The 21,818-nt window shown below is 31.8% G+C and overlaps 1 protein-coding gene and 1 long non-coding RNA gene across 42 annotated transcripts in view; both read right to left on the reverse strand.

Moving 5' to 3' along the window:
• The window catches only part of mtd (TLD domain-containing protein mustard), a 450,874-nt gene that overhangs the window by 153,650 nt on the left and 275,406 nt on the right, over window positions 1-21,818 (reverse strand). For 13 of the 41 annotated variants that reach the window (XM_073990598.1, XM_073990531.1, XM_073990587.1 and 10 more), the window contains exons 1-2: window positions 8,333-8,744; window positions 5,062-5,555 (exon numbers count right to left, since the gene is read on the reverse strand). The exons of the other annotated variants lie outside the window; for them this stretch is intronic. In XM_073990598.1, the coding sequence (XP_073846699.1) occupies window positions 5,062-5,555; window positions 8,333-8,590 (752 nt within the window). In that variant the 5' untranslated portion in view covers window positions 8,591-8,744. Of the gene's footprint in view, window positions 1-5,061; window positions 5,556-8,332; window positions 8,745-21,818 lie in introns of those variants that run through there. 41 annotated transcript variants of the gene reach the window in all.
• LOC141406066 (uncharacterized) lies at window positions 8,613-18,702 on the reverse strand. The gene is made up of 2 exons (XR_012413310.1): window positions 18,564-18,702; window positions 8,613-8,744 (listed from the first exon to the last, which is right to left on the reverse strand). It is a non-coding gene; the product is annotated as an uncharacterized lncRNA (long non-coding RNA).

A 21,818-nucleotide genomic window follows, 5' to 3' on the forward strand; every position in this document is an offset into this window, starting at 1 on the left:
AAATTGACGCCGTATTTCATAATAGTTTTCCATGCTCTACACGGCTATGTGGTGGTATTTTTGATATTTGCAAAAAAGTTCAAAAAGTTATAACCCTAATGTACAGTCGATCTTCTCCCTAAGGTAGCAGCTGAAACGAAGAATAACTACGTTATAGAGAAATTTCGTAATCAGAAACTGCAATATATTTTCTGAGAATGCATATTTTATAAATAAATTAATATTTTATATGCTTATCATATCATAATCTGCACAATAAAATACAGACAATAAATAATCTAATAGTACGTTTACATATAACCAGATTTAATAACCCCAATTGATTTCTAATATCAACGATATTGCGTATACTTCAAATAAATCCTCATGGAGAAAGTTAACGCGACAAAAAGCTCTAATATGAATGGCGTTTAAGGTTGCAATAACGGTCCTTAACTTTTAAGTCCGTGTTTAGACACAAAAATTTCTCGGGAAAGTAAATTCAGTTTTTTAGGCAATAGGGGGTAGGAAAGAGTATTGAGGAGCTCTTTCCTCTCCTCTCTCTCTCTCCCAAAAAACTCAATTTACTTTCCCGAGAAATTTGTGTGTCTAAACACAGACTAACTACGTTGATTAAAGCTTCATCTATTTTACCTATGTATGTATTTTATGTAAATGTTTAACGTTTTATTATCATTGCTGTATGCATGAGCTTTAAATTGGTCTGTTCCTTTACTTCTGAAAGTGGTAAAACCGGCAAAAGTAGTTAAAGTTGAAAACTGCTCCCATATGAATTGTATTGTGTCTGAAGTAAAGGAACGCTTTTCGAGTAAAAAGTTGTAAAACTTGAAGATTCTTGAACGTAAAGGAACAGGGCTAATGTTTTCTTCATACATACTTGTTCTTCTGACAATTGTTTATAATCAACAATTATGGACAGAATTTTACAATGTTTACTTATGGGTACTTTACACGATATGTTTTTTACATATGAGTTGTCACTTCTCCCATACAAAATGTATATGCAAAGTGACAACTCATATGTAAAAAACATATCGTGTAAAGTACCCATTAGTGCGACGAGATATCGCGTGCCGGTAAAACGTGGTTTTTCAATTGTATGAATGAATGATTAATTTATTCATTGCGACCTCTTATTTACAGAATTTAAATAAAATATTTTCGTCTTTATTGCAGAATCCCCAGAATCAATTGAATTTAATTGAATGAAAGAAACAAAAATACACTCAAGTGAATTTTAATTGTATCTGACATTTTTATTTTACAAATTAGAATGCAGGCGCCATTAAATAAAGTAAAAAATAAATAAATTGATGCAGACCGAAAGATTAGAAAGGTGTATATCCTTTTGTATAAGGTTAAAATCGTAATCATCAAAAATTACCTGTATTATCAGGACCAATTTACTCAATCCGGACGTATTACGGAAACAATTTGGAAGTTGTGTGGAGTCGTGATTTCACTGCATGTTTCGATGCAGTCCACACGAAGTGCTTTATCATCTACAGGTTTTATAAAACATGCGTCATTTAGGTTGTCAATTCCATAGAATATCTGTCAAATAAATGACGTATTTGCCCTAAATACTTGTTTTAAGTGCAAGTCCAAAGCGGAAGCATGTACACTAGGGTTATAACTTTTTTACAAACTCATATCCCTGTATCAAAGCGTGATGAGTTTCGACATAAGATTACATAACAACTTAATTATAAGGTGATTCGGTGAAAAAAACCTCACGCACAAAATGCATTTACAATTTGAATTTATCAGAATTATGGGCAATTTGTTATATAATTGAAAATAAACTTTAGAGCCACATGAAATAACCAAACTGATATAACATTTGTTTCACACTAATTTTCTTTAGCTGTGTTCCAGAACTAAAAAGTTTTTACAATTTTTACGACTTTTACACATTTTACTCGAAAAAGCGTTCCTGTACACAAAAAAGTTGTAAAATGTTCACTTCTCTTTAAACAAAAATGGCGCTGAATGACGCTCTCTTTAAAAACTTTTTACTCGACAAATTTGAGCGTGTAAAAAATAGTAACATGGATGCCGGCGTCTGATTGGCTGGTACGCCGACTTTGACATTTGTTCCAGCTTTTTTGACGTTTTTTCCATTTTTGCGTTCCCGAACTTTTTGAAAAATATTTTGTTTGACAACAAATTTTCTCTATTTTTCTCTTTTACGAGTTTTACTATTAAAAAGTACGGGAACGAAGCTTTTAATTCCGAGAAGCATAAAACGTAAACGCTTTTATATAAGGTCTGTTCGATAACTTCTCAAGTAAAAATTACTTGCAAGTTCTAGCAAGTACTAGCAACTACTTCTCATTTCTCGTTTACTGAACAAGTTTGTCATTGAACAGCATTTTGTAAAAGTTTGTACAAATTGTTTGGGTTATCTAACGCACCTATAATATATAACAAAAAAAAATTAAAGTGGTTTGTGCGTGACCTTTTTCAATATTTCAACGTTATTTTAGTTAAGTTTATTCATTCGTGCAACAAGAAATTTTTCAAAAAAATATTTTTTTAAATCGATTTGTGCGTGAACTTTTTACATTTCAATGGAATAAACGTTATTTAGTGACTAGTAGGTAAAAGTTCATTCATCTGTACTACCGGAAATCATTTTTGAGAAAAAATGTGGAAAGGTCATAACCCTAATGTACACACTCAAGTTCCGAAATCCACTCGATTTCATGAAATCCCGAAATAAGTCCAGTCGTTCACACATACACTTTAAGATTAATCCACTTGATCTATTAAACTCATTGGGTTAATCTTTGCTGTTTGCATATACCATTGAGATGTTTAATGTGGAAGTCCGCTGATTTTTGTTTACATTTAAATATATGTTATTTTAATTTGTTAACTTTATCAAAGGAAATTATGTAAAATCGTAAGACTCCGGCTCATACGTTCCGTTGAGTGTCGCGCTACAACAACCACATGAAAACTTCAAGAACAAACTTGGCATCACTTACACATTTTTCATATGGTTAATGTTTTCAATGCGCAACGCGTCACATAACAGGCCGTATGTATTTGACCCTTTAAAAATATGTACGAGCATGTACATACATATATTTTAAGCTGTGTTCCAGAACTAAAAAGTTTTTACAATTTTTACGACTTTTACACATTTTACTCGAAAAAACGTTCCCGTACACAAAAAAGTTGTAAAATGTTCTCTTCTCTTTAAACAAAAATGGCGCTGAATGACGCTCTCTTTAAAAATTTTTACACGAAAAATTTGGGCGAGTAAAAAAATAGTAACATGGTTGCCGGCGTCTGATTGGCTAATACGCCGACTTTGACATTTGTTCCAGTTTTTTGACGTATTTTCCATTTTTCCGTTCCCGAACTATTTCAAAAAACTTGTGTGTGAAAACAAATTTTTTGCAGTTCTCTCTTTTACGAGTTTTACTATTAAAAAGTACGGGAACGAAGCTTTAAGAAGGGAATCTATTAAAATTGATATGAAGATAAAAGCGAAACCAAAACTAAATAAAAATTGTCATTCGTAGGGGACATCAACCAACAACTGCTACTACATATTGGCACATTAGTAAATTTAGAAGATAAAAGCCAAGAAAACTTCATCGTATTTCCCTCTTATTGTTTGTTTATGTTGATAATTTTCCTTGTTTGTTGCTGTTGATCGAAAACGGAAATTAATATTGTTTACTAGTAGAACTTGCAGAAAAAAAAAACAAGATTACGAGGTTAAAATTACTTCGCATATCACAAAACTTGCTAAAAGCAACGAAAAAGATAAACGGCATACTTATTATATGATTCTGATGATATACCAAAAAATTAACGACATATAAAGAGTGAACTATAAAAACTGCACTTCCGTTACACCTGAAAGTCAAAATTCTCAATTAATGGTGGTTATAGTGGTTTTGTGTAAAAAAATTATATTGACCATTTTAGATTTAATGACAAAAGAAAATGCCTTTTCGCCGCCAAAAATGAGATGAGACTAATGATTGTGGCCTGTCTGTAATGAGTAATGCAAAAAAGAACCACAACACCAACTTAAGGCAAAAAATATGTAAAAAAAGGGGTTATTGACCGTTATTAACGACAACCAATTAATAACTGTTAAACAAGGTCAACAGAAACCGTTATTATTTTTCTTTAAACCGAGGATGGTATCTGCTATGAAAATTACTGAGAATGTGAGACTGAAATAAATGTGAATTGTTAATGGTGATTGATAATGTATCACAGTGCACGATACCATAGCACAATAATACAGGTACTACACCAAAAACAGCGGATTGCCATTCTTGTTGTCAAAAAGCATTATTGTGAATAAAATAACTTACGAAACATAAACAAGCAGTTCACAGTAATGCGATGTTGTGAACAAATTCTGACGTTTAGACTGATTTTGAGCAACTTATGTAACACCTTCTTATAGTACGGTTTCATTTACGAAATCGAGTGGATTTTAACTGCCAATTTCTTTGCGTATACTCATCTCATCTGAAGTGCATTGGATTTCATCTGACGTTTAAGCATCAATTGGATTTCGTAAATGTAAACGTATTATTATTCTGCCATGCCCGGATATATTAAAATTTGTCATAGCTTTATTGGCATCACTTGGGACTTTATTTGCATACAGAATGCTCAATAAAGATTCACTATGTATAGTCCCAATGGAAAAAACAAGCCGAAAACACAAAAAACTTAAGGCGTCACATACATGAATGTGTACTTGTTCCAAAAAATTTATCGAAATATTATCGTTCCAAATCATTTGCAATATTAGCTGTCTTTGTAAATTATTATCACATTTGCAGTAATTTTCAAAGTGTTGTTACTTCATCCGCTTGAATTCATCCATAAAACAAACATTAAGTAATTCATTCAGTTATTGCATCAGTTAGCATAACAATTATTGTTTTGTTATTTTCTTATTGAGTAACAAATATTAGAGGCATTATTTCACAAAATTCCAGGTTAACAGAGTTAAAAAAAAAATAGAATAAATAAACAAAAAACCAAAACATAACAAAAATAAAACAAAATATTCACCTGTTCTTAATGTTCTCTGGTACAAAAATATTCCACCATGAATGGCGTTTTTGCCTAGGAAAGTAGGCTGAATGATTGGGATCGACATCATCGTATGTCATATCGCCTGTGGATGAGCCGATGCCTGTGGTATCATCATTGGTCAAATCACTTTGTGAACCATTTCCCGTACTCTGTTCAAGTGTGGGAAAGCTGACTTCGAAATTTTTACGACGACGTCTATCCAATTTTGTTTGCAATGAACTACGTCGACGACGATTGCGTTCCTTATCAATGGGTGTATCATAGGGACTACTGGTAATGCCAATACCCTTGACAGCAGTGCGTACGTTGGTACCATCATCGAAATATGTCACTTTGCCCGGTTCGTTTGGTGAAGAAGCGCGTATGTTTTCTTCCGAGCTATAAACAATGTCAGGTGATATGGGTGTATTGGATGAACCATCACTTTTTTCATGTTTTACTGCCGATTCATAGGAATCTTTGGATGAATGCTAACATAACGAAAAGGAAATCAAAGAAATAAACCAAAAATTAAAAATATAATAAAACTCAAAAACACTGTAAAAAATAATAAGACACAATACAAAACAATTGTAGTATAATTCTGTAACTGCTTTTTTCGTTATCGACCTAATTCCGAAGAATTTATGATGCATTATAACCCTCAGGCACATTAAACAACATAATTTTTCAAGAATCTTACAACAGTACGTTTACATACAAAGGTTAATCTAAAGGGGTTCATTTGTCAAATCCGTTGGGTATAATGCTAGGTTTACATTTACGAAATCCACTCGATTTCAACTGTCAATTATATTGCATAAACGTCAAATCGATTTCAGAGGAGTTTTCATTTGACGTATACGCAAAATAAGTGACAGTTGAAATCGAGTGGATTTCGTAAATGTAAGCCAAGGATTACAATTACTATTATGCTAAGTTTACACTTGCGCTCCAAAATCCACTGGATTTCACGAAATCCTTAAATATACCCCGGTGTTTACACTTATTTTTTGTTGATTTCAAACATATCACAATGGTCAAGGTAGATGCATATGCGCAGCTGATCGAACATGATTTTTCAAAACAAGTTGTTGTAAATTGAATTAATCATCAAAAATATACGACAATATAGAACTTTACAACTTTATTTGGAAAATTATCTATATATCGTATTAATTGTGTATAGTACTAATAAATGAAAAAATAAATAAAAATGATTTTATAGTTGAGACATCGTTATAATAAATTTTGATCGATAAAAGTTGTTCTCAGAGCCTGCGCAATATTAGTACTTGCAGTAGTTTTCCCGTTTAGTGCTAAAAATGCGTTCCCGTTCTCCGAAACCTATCAAGAATTGCACTTCTCTTTAAACAAAAGTAGCGCCGAATAACACACTCTTCTCCTGTTTTCTGCCATACAATTTTAGACTGGTAGAAAATAGCAGCAAGTGTTCATTGGCATCTAATATGATAGCCGATATTTTTATTATTATTATTATTATTTTTGACATTTATGCTGCAGTTTTTGCAATTTCCGTCATTTTTCCGTTTCGTATTTTTTTTAAAAATTTGTATGGGGAAGCAATTTTTGACAATTCGCTCTTTTTTCTAACATTAACTTTAAAAAAGTACGGGAACACAATGAAAAATAGCATTGTAACAAAGTAATTTAAAATTTTTCACATTGTTTACAAATTTTGATACTAAAATTTTTTGTTGCAGCAATTGACCATCTACCTTGTTTATTGTCATACGTGAAAAGTGTTGCAACTTTTGGTACTTTTTTAGGCAAAAGCAGGGTTGTATATCATGTGTACTGTGATTTCGATGTTGATTTCACTGAAATCACGAAATGATAAACTAATACTATGTTTACATTTATGAAATCCACTCGATTTCAACTGTCAATTCCATTGCTCAAACGTCAAATGAAATCCAATCGATTTCAGATGAGTTTTCATTTGACGTATACACAAAGGAATTGACAGATGAAATCGAGTGAATTTCGTAAATGTAAACATAGTCTAAGCATTAGGACCATTATTACATGTGTTCTTTTACTATCTGATGGATTTGAAAATGCAAAATAAACTAATGTGGAGGCATTAAAAATAGAATTTTCACATTGAAAGTTAATGACATGAAGCTCCTCCTTGAAATTCAATCATCACTTTTAACTTTAAGTTAACCGGAACGCTATAAATCTGTTCGGTAAATCCAAACTATAACAGAAGAAGACTTATAATAATGGGGGTTAGAGTATTAAATCCATTTGAGAATAAACGAAACTTGATTCTCTTGGAAATATTGAAGGTGTATGCTAATTACTAGCTTATCCGTGTAATTGTAGAATGTGTTTATACTAATTATTTTTCATAATTATTTTTTTTGAAATCAGACTGAACGGTATGTTGGGAAACTATCAACATGTTTGTATTTCAAAACCAACACAATAACAAAATATTTTTATTTATTTGTATGAGCAGGATTGTATTGTATTCTCTAACTCATTTTTTGAGTTACCAACAAATTTCTGTAAAATACAAATGCTCATAATTTCGGTAATAAACGATGTTTTTCTGTAAGTTAGCGACGAATAAAAAGTAATCGCAAAGTTCTACCGATATCAAGAGTGCCGTCATCTTTTATTTTAACTTTTCATTCATAATTTTCCGTTTTTATTCTATCGATTTTTGTCGATAACTCAAAAAATGAGTTAGAGAATCGCACGACTTATGTAAACCGTGATGACATTATGAGGTGGCGTAAAACGACCACTTGTTTGGTTTCAATCTGTCAAATTTTTGTCATTGTGAATAAATTGAATGGAAACGTAAACAAACATTTTGACATATTGAAGCATTTTCGACCAAATTAGCGTTGTTGTTGTGCTACTTACGTAACCTGATAAATAGATCTTAATGTAAACATGCTTTTAGTGTAAGCTTAAACTAGCAAATTTTATCATAATGTGTATTGGATATATCATCATTTATTTGACAGTTGTTTTAATGCAAATATATCAAATTGAGATGGAGTAATTTACCGGCATTATGAGTGGAATTTAAGTTCATATCAACCCTTAATAATTCATTTTACCGTTAACTAGTTACAATATTAGACTACAGAGACTTAATTATTGCTCTATGAAATATGAAATATTACTGTAAACATTTTCATTTTGGCAGTTTCAGTTTTCGCTTCTAGAAGTTTTCATTTCACAGTTTTACATAGCAGAAAAGTGTGTGTGTGTGTTCTTGACCTACCTTATTACTATCACGTCGAAAGAATGCAACTGCAATGGAGCTACGTCTTTTCTGACTTTTATCTGATTTACTGGAAAATAAACCCAATGCCAATGAACTCCGTCTTGGCGCCTTTTGTGGTGGCAATGATGGTTCAGTGATATTTATTCCACTTTCTGTTTCATCGTCAGCATGTTCATCGATATCGACCAATGATGGTATCGAGACACTGGCCCAGTCTTTTTTCAGGCGATATTTTCCACCGTCGATGGCACTCATTTTGGTGTGTAGACTTTCTTAATTTTGTTTATAAATAAATTCTTTCGCAGAGTTGTTGTATATTTTTTGTTATGTCGTGTAAAAAAACGCAAATCATATAACAAAAACAAAAAACGTCCCAGGCGTTTTAGGTTAAAAAACTCAAAAGGTTTTGCTAAAAATAAAAAATAAAAATTAAATAAAATGTGTCGAATAAAAAAATGGTATTTCAAATATATATATTTTTTAAAAATGTGTTTTTCCATAATTTAAAATTGTGTATTTTTATGTCGCAATTATACCAAACCAATTTTAATAAAATAAATGTCGCTTCTGTCCCAAATATGTACTTTTGTAAATGGCAGTATAAATTAAAATACATACATAAAATGGAATGTCATAGAACGTTTAAACTTGATTTAGGCTATGTACTTATACGATGATTAAGTGCATTATCTCGATTTATTTGATGTGCTAAACCACGCATAGTCTAAACGGGGTACATATGTATCTAGATTTAATAAATCCACTGGATTTCAAATGTCGATTCCATTGCATAAACGTAAAGTAAATCCTCATACATAACATTAATCCGACAAAATGTGAACATGGCATACGATTTAAGCATGGTCACCAAAAAGAATCCACCACTGGAGTAACCTTCTTTATGACGATTTTTTGACGTATACGTAGTGGAATTGACAATTTAAATTTACTGGGTTTACTAAATCAACTAACATGTAAACGTACTGTTACATTCAATATTGTTTCTTGTAATTTTTATACGTGACAATTTAAACGTTAAGTAGTAGATACACTGCAAACAACAGCCCCATGCCATCCCATACTTCAACAAGTCTTGTTTTTCGTTGTGGTCCAACAAAATGATTAATCTCCGCCAAGTTTACCACCACTGATTTCGTAAACCACAATTCACATGGTCACTACTCCGGCCATTTATTTATGCACGATTTGCGCTTTTTATGTTTTGTAAAAAGCACACACAAATCAAAATCAGCAAAGATTAAGCATTTTATAACATTTATGACACAAAAAATGATTGCTTGAAATTTTTCCGTTCCCCTTAAAAGACTTTTTATTCTTTTATTTTTAAATGTTATTTTTTTCGCTCAATTTTTTTTTTTGCATTTTACTATAATTGTTATTGTCGTTGTTGTCGCTGATGTTTTGTCAATCTCATGGTCATAAAATAACAAAGTTGGTTGCCAATGCAATTACGTTTCGGAACATGCATATCTCTCAACTTGAAATGAAATATATTCTCACTTGGGTGTGTTAAAATATATAAAAACAAACAGCAACCAGTTCTTCTACATAGATCACATGCATAGGTCATTAAACATTTTAATCTACTTTTGCCAGATGACTACTTCTTTGCATTCTCACTGGAATTAACAATGTTTTTTGTTTTGTATTTATATTTGTGGCCTTATCGCTTTACAACCGTGCAGAAAAAGTGCATTTTTCTTCTTATTTCACGACATTGCTGCTGATGGATCGTGATGGAAAACTACAGAAATTGTTGTATAATAATAGCAATACATAAATAAATAAAATTGTCGGTATGTTTTTTTTTTCATCTGCACGTGATAAGAAGTTACATACGCGGGCACTACATGCGGCAAATGATGCTAGGCTAGTGATGCCAATTTTGGAATCTAGTTCAGACCAGAGATGGTCTGTATGACGATTTTTTAGGTTTTCGACGGTAAGAAAGTTGTAAACGTCGAAAACGTCATATACCCGTAGAAAACGTATAAAAAGTAGTAAACGTCATAAACCTCAAAAAATGCATGTTGCCATCATATTTTTCATTTAATAATAATTTTGCTAGCCTGTCGTTGTTATTGCAGAGCGTCGGTACCTTTTTTGAAAATAACATCATATTTTTATTAATATTTTAATTTTTTAAATAACTGAAATAATTGAACAATAAATTGGATTACGCACTTAGCACGCCATCTACAATATATTCCGAACACTACCACTACTATACGTATGATTCAAAGAATTTGCGGGTGAAATAATAAACAAACATATGCATAATGTCCATATAATATAAAAAATATACATATAAAATGTACATTTTAGAGTGAAATCTTTTTATGCCTGTTTTTTAATAAAATAGAATCTCAAAAAATAATAATAAAATGAGTTTTATTATTATGCAAAACATCGATTTTTAGGTTATAAAATTCGTTTGTTTATTCCGTCAAAAACCTTGTTTTTTTGGCTAGGTTTACGACGTTTCCGACGTATGTAATATACGTTTGAAATGTATGTCAGATACGTCATAATTGCAGACAGACCATCTCTGGTTTAGACGAGTCATCAATGTCGTATGAAATGTTATATTGTTCACCTCTGAATGTTGTACACACGTGTGACCCCTAATAACCTAGACAGACGGCAGCGTTAATTTGAATTAACTGCCTTAATTCAAATTATTTCGTGCATTATCCACATCTTTAATGCACAAAATCAAGGCAAATTGATATAAGGTAAATGCATGAATTACAACAACTAAGTCCCGGTCCACACTAGCGTGAATTTTATTAAATAATTTCATAAAATTAGGCGTTCTTAAATCAAATTCCCCACTACAGCAATTTTATGATATTACTCTACTGTGGAAGTCGATCTAGAGACGCATAATTTCATGCAATTTTTTCAATGAAAACACTCTATTTTGGACCGGGACTAACAAATTTACAAAAACAACATTTTGGTTTTAGAAAATCTAATGTCAAAGAAAATATTGAATAATGGGGCCGCTCTAAAAAATTCTCAGGGAACACATAAATACATTTTGAAATCCTCTAAAATATAACAAATTTGAATCAAAAATGTAAACAAAAAGCATTCAGAGCTGTCAAAGGTCATAGTTATTACACGTTTACGATGAAAAATAGTATTTTATGGTAGCAAATTTCGAATTTTCAAATTTCATGAGTAGATACTTTGAAAACCCAATTTACAAAAAAGGTAAAAATATAGCTTATTGTTGTCACTTCTACCTTATATAAATTTGCCTTGCACAAAATTAAACTGAATTTAGGTATTTCAGTATGGCAATACTGTAAGAGAGAGCCCATATTCATGTAAGAGGGAGAGCATGTTCATATGCTCATGATCTGAGACACAATTTGCATTGCAAACAACAACAAAACAGTTCTTTACCAGCAATCAGCTGTTTCATAAATGCAAAAACTGTTGTCTTTCTGGGTAAAATTAAATGCAGATCTGAATGCAAATTAAAGCTGCCGTCTGTCTAGGGTATAAGAAATAATGCACACCATGGCAAAATTACCAAGGTACATACATTAGCCCACTAGCCTATTATGCGATCGAACTTGATAGAGCTGGCAAAAAATCGATGGCACTATCGAACACCTAACCTAAAATCTATTGAAATTAATAGAAATTACGCGGCTTTTCGGTTTTGTGGATTTTTTTGGAAAAGTAAATTGAACTTTTGTATTTGTTTGTTAAATAAAAGCAATTGTTTTTTCTCCTTTATGTTTCTGTGAAGTACTTGTGCAAAATGTCAATAAAGGCATAGACATTTCCGCCATTTTATTACATACCAAATTAATGGTGATGACAAATTAATGATAATATAGATAGCTATCGATATTTTGAAATGAAATATCGAACATACCTAATGTTGGGAATATCGATAATTTGCCAGCTCTAGAACTTGATCTGTCAAAATATGTTGTTGCAAATTGAATTTTCATACAAAATCATAACAAATGTTGACATTTTAATAGTACAACAAGAGGTTTTTGTTGTTTTTGTTTCACGATGCATCTACACTGGTAATTGTATTGAAAATATGTATTCCGTTTGTCCCAATTTACATTAGGCGAGTTTACTTGCGGCAATTGTCAGTTTGTAGGTGAGAGAGGGTGCTGAGAGGCAAAGGATTACCATATGCCTCACCTCTCTCTCCTACAAAATGAAAATTGCCGCAAGTAAACTCGCCCAATGTAAATTGGGACTTTGGGGAGCGCTCTGTATGTTGTTTACATTTATGGGTTATTTCGATGGCACAATAATACAGGTACTACACCGAAAAGAGCTGATTATCATTCTAGTTGTCAAAACGCATTATTGTGCACAAAATCATAAGCAAAACGTAAATCCGGCCAAAATCTACCAGATTTCCCATACAAAAATAAATCCTCCTATTGAGTGGATTTGTTTTAAATCTGGCATAAATCCTCGTATACAACTCTGTTTTTTGCAACATGTTGCTAGAAAATACAAAAAGTTGCAAGCTGGCACAAGAAACAATGTAGATGCATCGGTGAATTCCAAACCAAAAAATAATTTAAAATGTAAAAATTTGTTTTGATGTACAAAGTTGATTTTAATCAACCAAGACTAATATTTATGATGTCTAAACGATAAAATAATTCGTTTATTTATTTTATATGGGCAAACTGCCATAAAATAATTCTTTATTTGCTCTTTAGTTAGCATTAGTAGCATAATGTGCTAACATTTTCACTATTAAACAATAAATTTGTAATTTGACGTAAGTTTTTTGAGACGAATTCAATTTATAAACAATTCATTTGACGTTTCAAATTCGATCAGCCATTTAAATCCGCCAAAATGTATATCTAAATGCAATGAGATTTGTACTGGATTTATTAAATGGCTAGTCTAAATGAGCTATTACCATACAAAAATAAATCCTCGTATTGAGTGGATTTGTTTTAAATCTGGCATAAATCCTCGTATACAACTCTGTTTTTTGCAACATGTTGCTAGGAAATACAAAAAGTTGCAAGCTGGCACAAGAAACAAGGCAGATGCATCGGTGAATTATTGAGGCAAAAAAGGCTACGATTTACATATATATATCTATATACGTATTACTTTGAATTGAAAATCGCTTGGCAAAACAAAGCTAATAAAATCAACTATGTTGTTGTATACCTAAAAGGAATGAGATTTGTACTGGGTTTATTAAATCCAGTTGAGGATTTACGGCTAGTCTAAATGAGCTATAATACCCCGTTTGCACATAACAGTACAGGGTTGTATTTGAAACGAAATTCAAAGATGACCCGTACTGCATTTTTACATGCCGAAGTATGTGCCTGCATTTCATGCAATTACTGATTGACAGCACCACCACGATATGTTTTTTTAACGTGCGTTTTACTAAGACTCGTGCCACACAACAAAAGCAAAATTTATTATGCGTAGCCGATTTCAGCACCAGACTGTCTTGAGCTTCCAATGAATGGGTTAGTTACTGTGAGTTTATTGAACTTTGAGAAATGGTTGAAATTTATTGAAAATGTCCAGTGTGTATTGTTTTCTCTAATTGTGCCTTGAACACTTAAATTGTTTGAGATGCTGTGGTGTTGTTCATTATTATATGCTGCTATTCTTCATGTCTGGAACAAAATTGATGGTGATAAGGATTTTGTTTTGAATTTTGTATGGAAAATTTCCACAACTATTATAATAGTGCAGACACTCCAAAGCCATAAAGAAAATTTTAACTTAAGCGAGACGATGTAAGAGTTTAATGGGTGACATGGAAAGTCAACTTATTTTTAGCTTTTAATTTTCAGTTGTATGTAGTTATATTCATGGAGCAAATATTTTTTTGTTTTATTTTCTTATATTTATTCATAAATCACTTTTTTCCAAAGCAATCCAAAGCCATGCAACAAAACAAGAACTACATTCTCGCCAATGAAGATGAGCTGTTGCTTAATTCTGCAACTTTCGTTATTATGTATCTATTGTGGTTTGCTGTGGTATTTTAATCTCCTTATTTAAATGGTGATTTCTATTTTAATTTGTTTTTATTTAAAGATTTTCACTATTAATACAATTCAATGAAACCCTAACAATTATTTAAAAAACCTGTTCATTGTCAAGCCATTTATACGTTCTTGCTTACTTTCAATTCAAACTTGGCCGCCAATAACTAACTAATTGACCATTCGTACTTGTAGAAGCGATCCACCACCACGACCACTAATGACTCAATAAAGCAATAAACCTGTAATTTATTCAACTTTGGCACTATTTAAAACAACATAAACTCCATCAACAATAACGATATGAATAACAGTGTCATTATTTTTTACCCACAACAATTCAAAAAAAAATTAATAAAACACGTGCTTTTTTCCAAGCATTCGTTGCCGATTCATTCATTGATTCATTCATCAGTGCAAATTTAATGTCAGAAGAAAAAACATTAACTACTATTTTTTCATTTATCGTAGCATGTGATCGATCGATGCTGTGGTCTCTCTCTCTCTATATCTTCGTCAATCAACAAGTTGTTTCTTCGATCCCATCTAAAATATCACAAAAATTGTATCTGTGTCGTTTGGCTTTTGACGTTGATGGCAGTAACATAAAAAACAGGTTTGTAATAAAATAAATTTAATATTTAGAAACACATTTAAATGGAAAAGTATACTTAACACATAACACAACAAACATTGTTCCACAACATCCCATACGGGACAAGGGAGACTTCTCTCATATCAATGAGTGCACCCCGATTCATATTTAGCTCAATGATATGGGACCTACTGTTTATCGCCGAGTCCGAACGGCGTGTCCTAAGACACCACTTGTAGAGAAGTTTTTCAAGGCTGAAATACTCAGGAAATGTCGCCAACATTACTGAGGGGTATTTTGCCACCGTTGAAAAATGTATGTAACACATACATATGTAAATATTCAAGCATTTTAGTTTTGATTGAAATAGTCTTAAGTAAAATCTTTTAACTTTTGTTGTTGTTGACCAATGGTAATTGTTTATTATCTGCTGTTTTTGGGCTATTTGGTCAAATTGAGAATGAATAAAAATCTAATTTAAATTCACAATTTTTCCCAACGTTTCGTCGTCTTGTTTCCGACTTCTTCAGGGGATATTTTTATTAGAATTTCCTGTTGACAAAGTTTAGTTTCATTAATTTTTTTAATACGCAATCAACTATGCTTTGGAAAAATTTTGTAATGAAACTAAACTTTGTCAACAGGAAATTCTAATAATTATTAAAAATTGGTGAACTATTTTGGACGATTGAACTAGATAGTGAACTCTGAACTAGATTGAATTGAATCAAAAGAGCAAATCTATAAGGAGCGTCCTGTAAGTCTGTGTTTAGACACGCAAATTTCTCGGGAAAGTAAATTGAGTTTTTGGGAAAGAGCGGACCACCTATTACCTAAAAACTGAATTTACTTTCCTGTGTGTCTAAACACGGACTAAATAAATTAGACCGTACAACTCTAATAATAGTTGTGTCTTTTTACTTTTTCAGTAATAATTATTCAGTAACTTCTTTTCAGAGAGTAAGAGAAATTTTACTCTTTAATACGAAAATAGAGAAAAAAAGTAAAAAGACAGCATTTAGTAAACTTTAGCAAGATAACAGTTGATAACCAAAACAAAAACATTGGCGCCAATGCATGAAAGAAAAACTAACTCCAAAGCAATGAAAAAGTTCTTAAATTTTAAGCAAAATAAATAAAAATAATTAATATATTAATAAAACAATCAATAAATATAGCTGATTTGTAATATTTATAGTATTTTTCTACAAAAATAAGATAAACATTGAGCAGCTGACCATTAGCAGATGATTAAAAAACAGCTGATCGAACTTGCTAAATGTTGCTGGGAAAAATTCTTTCAGCAACTTTTAGCAATTTCTCAGCAAACAACTGTCAAAATTGTTCTCTCACTTCGCTCTCTTTTACAGAACTTTTGTGTAAAAAGGCAGCATTTAGTAACATTTCGTAATAATTATTACAAATTATCACGTAAAAAGACACACCTAATAACTTATTACTTTGTCCCGGTCCACACTAGAGAGATTTCATCGAAAAAAACTACATAAAATTATGCGTTCTTAGATCGAGTTCCATACTAAAGTAATTTTATGAAATTGCTGTAGTGGGAAACTCGACCTAAGAACGTCTAATTTCATGAAATTATTTCAATGAAATCACTCTAGGACCAGGGGGCTGGATTCTTCTATGAAAATTTGAAATGAAAAATACTTCCTTTATATTTTTTCATTTAACAGTTTTCTCCTTTATAAAAGTCTTCACTTCACATTTTCATAGAAACAGAATTGAGCCGCAGGACTTTGGAACTCTATCTAATTTGTAAATACTATTACATTGTGCAACATTTTTAAGGTGATCTTGTGCAAATAATTCGAACTGAGGATTTTTTGAAATTACAGACCCAAACGACAAGAAACCCTAGTTGAGTTTTGTTGTGTCAGATCCAGCTCGGATTTTATGGCCCCATCTAAACATCCTTAAATATTGAATTTTTTAAGAAATTCGGGGCTATACCTCTGAAACTAATGCGAATCTTCTTCTGAACTCTGAAGCAAATTTTTAGATAAGGACAAGAATAAAATATTTGGAGAAATATGGTCTGTTCCAGTACTGCAAGAATCTACAAATTTGTACTATTTTTTTCGATAACATAAAGGACAAAATGTTATCGTAGTAAAAAGTAGTAGCTTCTTGCAGGTTCTGGAACAGAGCAATAATGAACTCGAAAAACTACATTTATTGCCACAAATTTCAAAATATACGAACAAAATCCACAATTTTTATACATTTCGCACCGTATCTCCAAAACCTGAATATTTTCTTTTGGAAAAATATTCCCTGGAATATAATACACAACTCTTCAGAACATGTCATTGTTGTAAAATGTCTCTATGCCGTTGTTTTCAGTACATTTTTCAACGACGATTTAATAAAAATGTCAATAATGTAGTGAAATCCCTAAGCGAGAATAAACTGTTGGTGTGAACTGTGTTTGAAATACGTGTTGTAAAGGATATGATGCAAAATACCGCTGAAACAACATGAAGAAAGCATTTTAGAGTTTCAGAATGTTCTAAAGAATTGTTGAGAACTTTATTTGGAAGATTTTTGCAAAAGGTTACTTGGTTCAACTTCCAATAGTTTAGCCGATACTGACCAGAATTTCAGCAATTATGTAAAAATTTTTATATTTTATAGATTTTGATGCCCTAGATGGAGTTTTTCTTATGTGATTTTTTCAAAAGATAAGTTCTACTAGTTTAGGGCTACAATATTGTTAAAGACAGCAAGGCCAAAATCCTATTCGTTTCTGAGTTAAATGCCTGATGAAAGCAAAAAATTGTAGATTTAGCCCGGTTTAGATGAGGCCATAAAATCCGAACTGGATCTGACAGGACAAAACCGTACTAGGGTTTTTGTAGTCTAAATGTGTACTTTCAAAAAAATGCATACAAGAAGTTGTTTGCATTTTCAGTGTTTCATAGTGTTATAGTACGGTTACATTAGAGTTTTTTGCGGGGTTAACCCACTTCATGAGGATTTATTTGAACATTTGAAACCCAAACCCACTGTGTAATCCGGTTAAGTGTAACCGAGGTATTAAGCAATTCTTCACATATCAGTTGTGGAATTCTGTAACTCATTTTTCGAGTTACCGACAAATATCGGTAAAATTAAAATGCTTATAATTTCGGTAATTAACGATATTTTTCGGTAAGTAAACGACCAAAATTAAGCTGTTGCTAAACTCAACCGATAGCAACAGTGCTATCAACTTTCATTGATACTTTTCATTCATAATTTTGCGTTTTAATTGCTTTGTTCCAGAACCTGCAAGAAGCTACTACTTTTTACTACGATAGCATTTTTTCCTTTATGTTATCGGAAAAAATAGTAAAAATTAGTAGATTCTTGTAGTTCTGGAACAGACCAAATGTTACCGATTTTTGTCGGTAACTCAAAAAATGAGTTACAGAATTCCACTACAGGAAAACAACACAACCATTTATTCAAATAGCACATGAGGCACTTTCGGTTTCGGTTTGTATAATTACGTTTTGTTGTGCTTAATTATCTCTTCACCATATTTATTATTAATTTATTATATTTTTGTATGAATACCTACTATACAAATATTTGTAAGTTCACTTTATGTTACGTCCGTCCGCACATCAAAAGGGAATGTTGCCCGCTTACATTTTCGTTGTCTTATTTTGTTTTCTATGTCAATGTCACGGCTATATACAGAGAGCAACTGTCGTCCGCAGGTCCAATAAACTCACAATAAACAGCGATAAACGAATTTACAATTCAAATCATTTATGTTTTTGTCGTTTTTTGTTTATATTCTTCTTATTCGTTGGAATATGTTGTGAATAACGACTGGCTGTCACTGTGAGCTAGAGCTGGCAAACCATCGATATTCCCAACATTAGATATTTTCGATATAATAGTTTACAAAATCGGTTGCTATCGATATTATCGTTAATTTGTCACCACCATTAATGTGGAAATGGAAATGGTGGAAATGTCTACGCTTTTGTTGAAATTTTGCACAAATAGTTCACAGAAATCAAAAAGGAGAAAAAACAATTGCTTTTATTTAATAGAAATACATTTTTAGGTTAGGGGTTTTTAATCCGATAAAATCGATAGACAGAACTATCTATCGATATTGTATTTTTAAAAAATAATCGATATTATCGATAGTGCCATCGATTTTTTGCCAGCTCAACTGTGAGCCATAAAGGGGGATTTTTTAAGGTGGGTGTATATATGTAGATGTCTCTACTGTGGTAATATAATATTCAGATGGAATGTGACGTAATAAATTGATCGATGTTTTTAATTTGCTTATTTTTAGTTGTCATTAAAAAAAAACTTTTGCTTTCAGTGCTAAAATGCCCACTAAGAAAGACATTTTAGTTTTGTAATTGCCCTAATTAAATGCAATATTATAGGTATAATCTTATTAAAATGTAGTATAAACCACCCACATTTGAATGTGGGCAAACATCAATTAATTTTAATTTTACTAATTAGAAAATATGACAATTAAAACCTATGGGGTTCAAAAGATTACAATCGTAGTTTGCTAATATGCTAGGTACCTATATTTGTGTACATGATACATTTACATTATAATTATAATGACAAACTAGCAAAGTGCCCGCTACTTCGTATGCGTTAAATATACAACACAAATAAACAATATATAATATAGAATGGTGGAAACATTTTGTGTACTAATACGTACCACTTTAGTTCGATTTCGCTACACATCAAGAGCAATCAACATTTTTTGAGATATTTTAATTAAGGTTCTCAGCGCAAATACGGCCTAACCCAACAACCGCCATCCTTATTTCCAGCTCTATCTGTTCCCCCCAAAACCAATTATAGAACTATTTAGTACTTTACATGTAAATACATAAATACGAACCTCCTCATATTATTTTAAAATTCCCTTTACACAATAACAAATTGTACCAAATCCTGTGCCATTTACAACTTTTCGTATATTTACGGCACATATTTCTTAAATCGGACGTTATAAGCAAATGACAACAGTAAACTTAATTCCAAATCTCACGAATCCAGATCTATCCGTTCATCCAATACAAAATTGTACCATACATGGAGCCATTTCGTACCCCTAAGTGTACCTAATTCCACATTTTAGGATTCGAGCGCTATAATTTCACCCAAATCCTAATTGTACAAAATGTAGTACTTTTTGTAAGCATAAGTACGCATTTCCAAAACTAACCCCAACAGTAATATTAAACCCAAAATTCAAGATTCCAGCTCTAACCGTTCGCTCAAATCCAAGTTGTACCAAATATAGTACCGTTTAGTACTTTTCGTACATATAAGTACGAATTTCCAAAACTTCCTCAATCCTACACCCCAACAGTAATCTTAATTCCAAACTTCAAGATTCCAGCTCTAGCCGTTCGCTCAAATCCAAATTGAACCAAATTTAGTACTTTTCGTACTCATAAGTACGAATTTCCAAAACTACTTCCATATCTCAATCCTACACTCCAACAGTAATCTTAATTCCAAATTTCTTGATTCCAACTCTATCCGTTCGCTCAAATCCAAATTGTACCAAATTTAGTACTTTTCCTACCCATAACTAATAATTTCGAAATTTTTATCAATCCTCAGTTCAACAGGTATTTTAATGCCAAACATGAGGATGGTAGCTACATCAGATCACCGAAATCCAAATTGTATCAAATTTAGTACCATTTAGTACTTTTCGTACCCATAAGTACAAATTTTTCAAAACTTCCTTAGTGCTATGTTCAAACAATAAGCTTAAATCCGAATTTCAGGATTCCAGATATATCCGATAACTCAAATCCAAATTTGGTACAATTTAGTACTATTCGTATCCATAGTACGAATTTCTAAACCTACCTCTATCAACACTCCAACATCAATTTTAATTCCGAATTTCAAGATTCCAAATGTATCCTATCACTGAAATCCAAATTGTACCAAATTTAGTACTTTTCCTACCCATAACTTCAAATTTCCAAAAACTTTATCAATTACACTCCAAATCTCGGGTTTCTTGCTATATCCGTTCACCCAAATGCAAACTGTACCAAATTTGGTACAATTTAGTACTTTCGTACCCATGAATACGAATTTCTACAACTACCTCAATCCTACATGCCAATAGTAATCTTAATTCCAAATTTCAGGATTACAGCTGCATCCGATCACCGTAATCCAAATTGTACCAAATTTGATACCATTTAGTACTTTTCGTATCCAAAGTACGAATTTCGAAACCTTCCTCTTTCAACACTCCAACAGTAATCGTAATTCCGAATTTTAGGATTCCAAATGTATCACATAAATTAAAATTTGGTACCATTTAGAACTTATCGTACCCATAACTAAAAATTTCAAAAACTTCATCAATCCTACTTACCAACAGTAATCCTTATTCCGAATCTCGGGATTCCAGTTATATCCGTTCACCCAAATCCAAATTGTACCAGATTTGGTACCATTTAGTACTTTTCGTACACATAACTACAAATTTTCAAAACTACCTCAGTGCTATGTTCAAACAATAAGCTTAATTACGAATTTCAGAATTCCAGATACATCCGATAACTCAAATCCAAATTTGGTACCATTTAGTACTATTCGTATTCAAAGTACGAATTTCCAAACCTACCTCTATCGACACTCCAACAGCAATTTTTATTCCGAATTTCACGATTCCAAATGCATCCCATCATTGAAATCTAAATTGTACCAAATTTAGTACTATTTAGTACTTTTCCAACCCATAACTAAAAATTTCCAAAACATTATCAATCCTACACTCCAATAGTACTCCTTATTCCAAATC

This window comes from Musca autumnalis, unplaced genomic scaffold (assembly GCF_047663935.1).
Source record: "Musca autumnalis isolate F117 unplaced genomic scaffold, ASM4766393v1 scaffold_1, whole genome shotgun sequence".
NCBI lineage: Eukaryota > Metazoa > Arthropoda > Insecta > Diptera > Muscidae > Musca > Musca autumnalis.